Here is a 520-nt window from a genome sequence, read left to right as displayed (position 1 = left end):
AACATCGGAACATCTAAACATCGGAACATCTAAACATCTCCGGCTGAGGAAACACGACTCATCCTCCCAGGCTGTCCAATCAGGACATGAGTCCCCCCCCTCCCCACACAGACTGTGAAGTTCACACACACACACACACACAAAGTGACAGACCCACACACACACACACAGCTACAACACACACAGCTACAACACACACAGCCACAACACACACAATCCTACCATGGTGGGTTCATGAGCTTTCCTCTTTTCCGTCTTGGAGGCGGTGGTTGCCACGGTAACCTGCTTGGTGGGCGGGACTGCCACGGAGGAAGTGGTCCCGTGCATCTGCTGTCCGGCCAGCTTCCTGTCCTTGGCGTAGAACGACCGCGGTGACCTAGTGACCGACTGAACGCTGCCCTGGGTGGGTGTGGCTTTGGTGGGCGTGCCTGGGTGGTGTGCTTCCCGCTTCCTCTGGTGTGTGATGAGAGTCGCGGCAGCAGCCGATAAACTCCCCGCGGACGACCCAGATCTTGACGGG

The 520-nt window shown here is 57.5% G+C and overlaps 1 protein-coding gene across 1 annotated transcript in view; it reads right to left on the bottom strand.

Annotated features, from left to right (window-relative positions):
• Window positions 1-222: 222 nt before the first annotated feature.
• The window catches only part of LOC101846502 (RNA exonuclease 1 homolog), a gene marked incomplete at its 3' end in the record, with an annotated part of 10,662 nt that continues 10,364 nt past the window's right edge, over window positions 223-520 (bottom strand). Inside the window, 1 exon segment of the mRNA XM_013082258.2 lies at window positions 223-519. Coding sequence (XP_012937712.1) covers window positions 223-519 — 297 coding nt within the window.

Source organism: Aplysia californica, unplaced genomic scaffold, assembly GCF_000002075.1.
Source record: "Aplysia californica isolate F4 #8 unplaced genomic scaffold, AplCal3.0 scaffold00165, whole genome shotgun sequence".
In the NCBI taxonomy this organism is placed as follows: Eukaryota; Metazoa; Mollusca; class Gastropoda; order Aplysiida; family Aplysiidae; genus Aplysia; species Aplysia californica.
The sequence above is the reverse complement of the archived record's forward strand: the minus strand, read 5'-3'. Positions and strand labels throughout refer to the sequence as shown.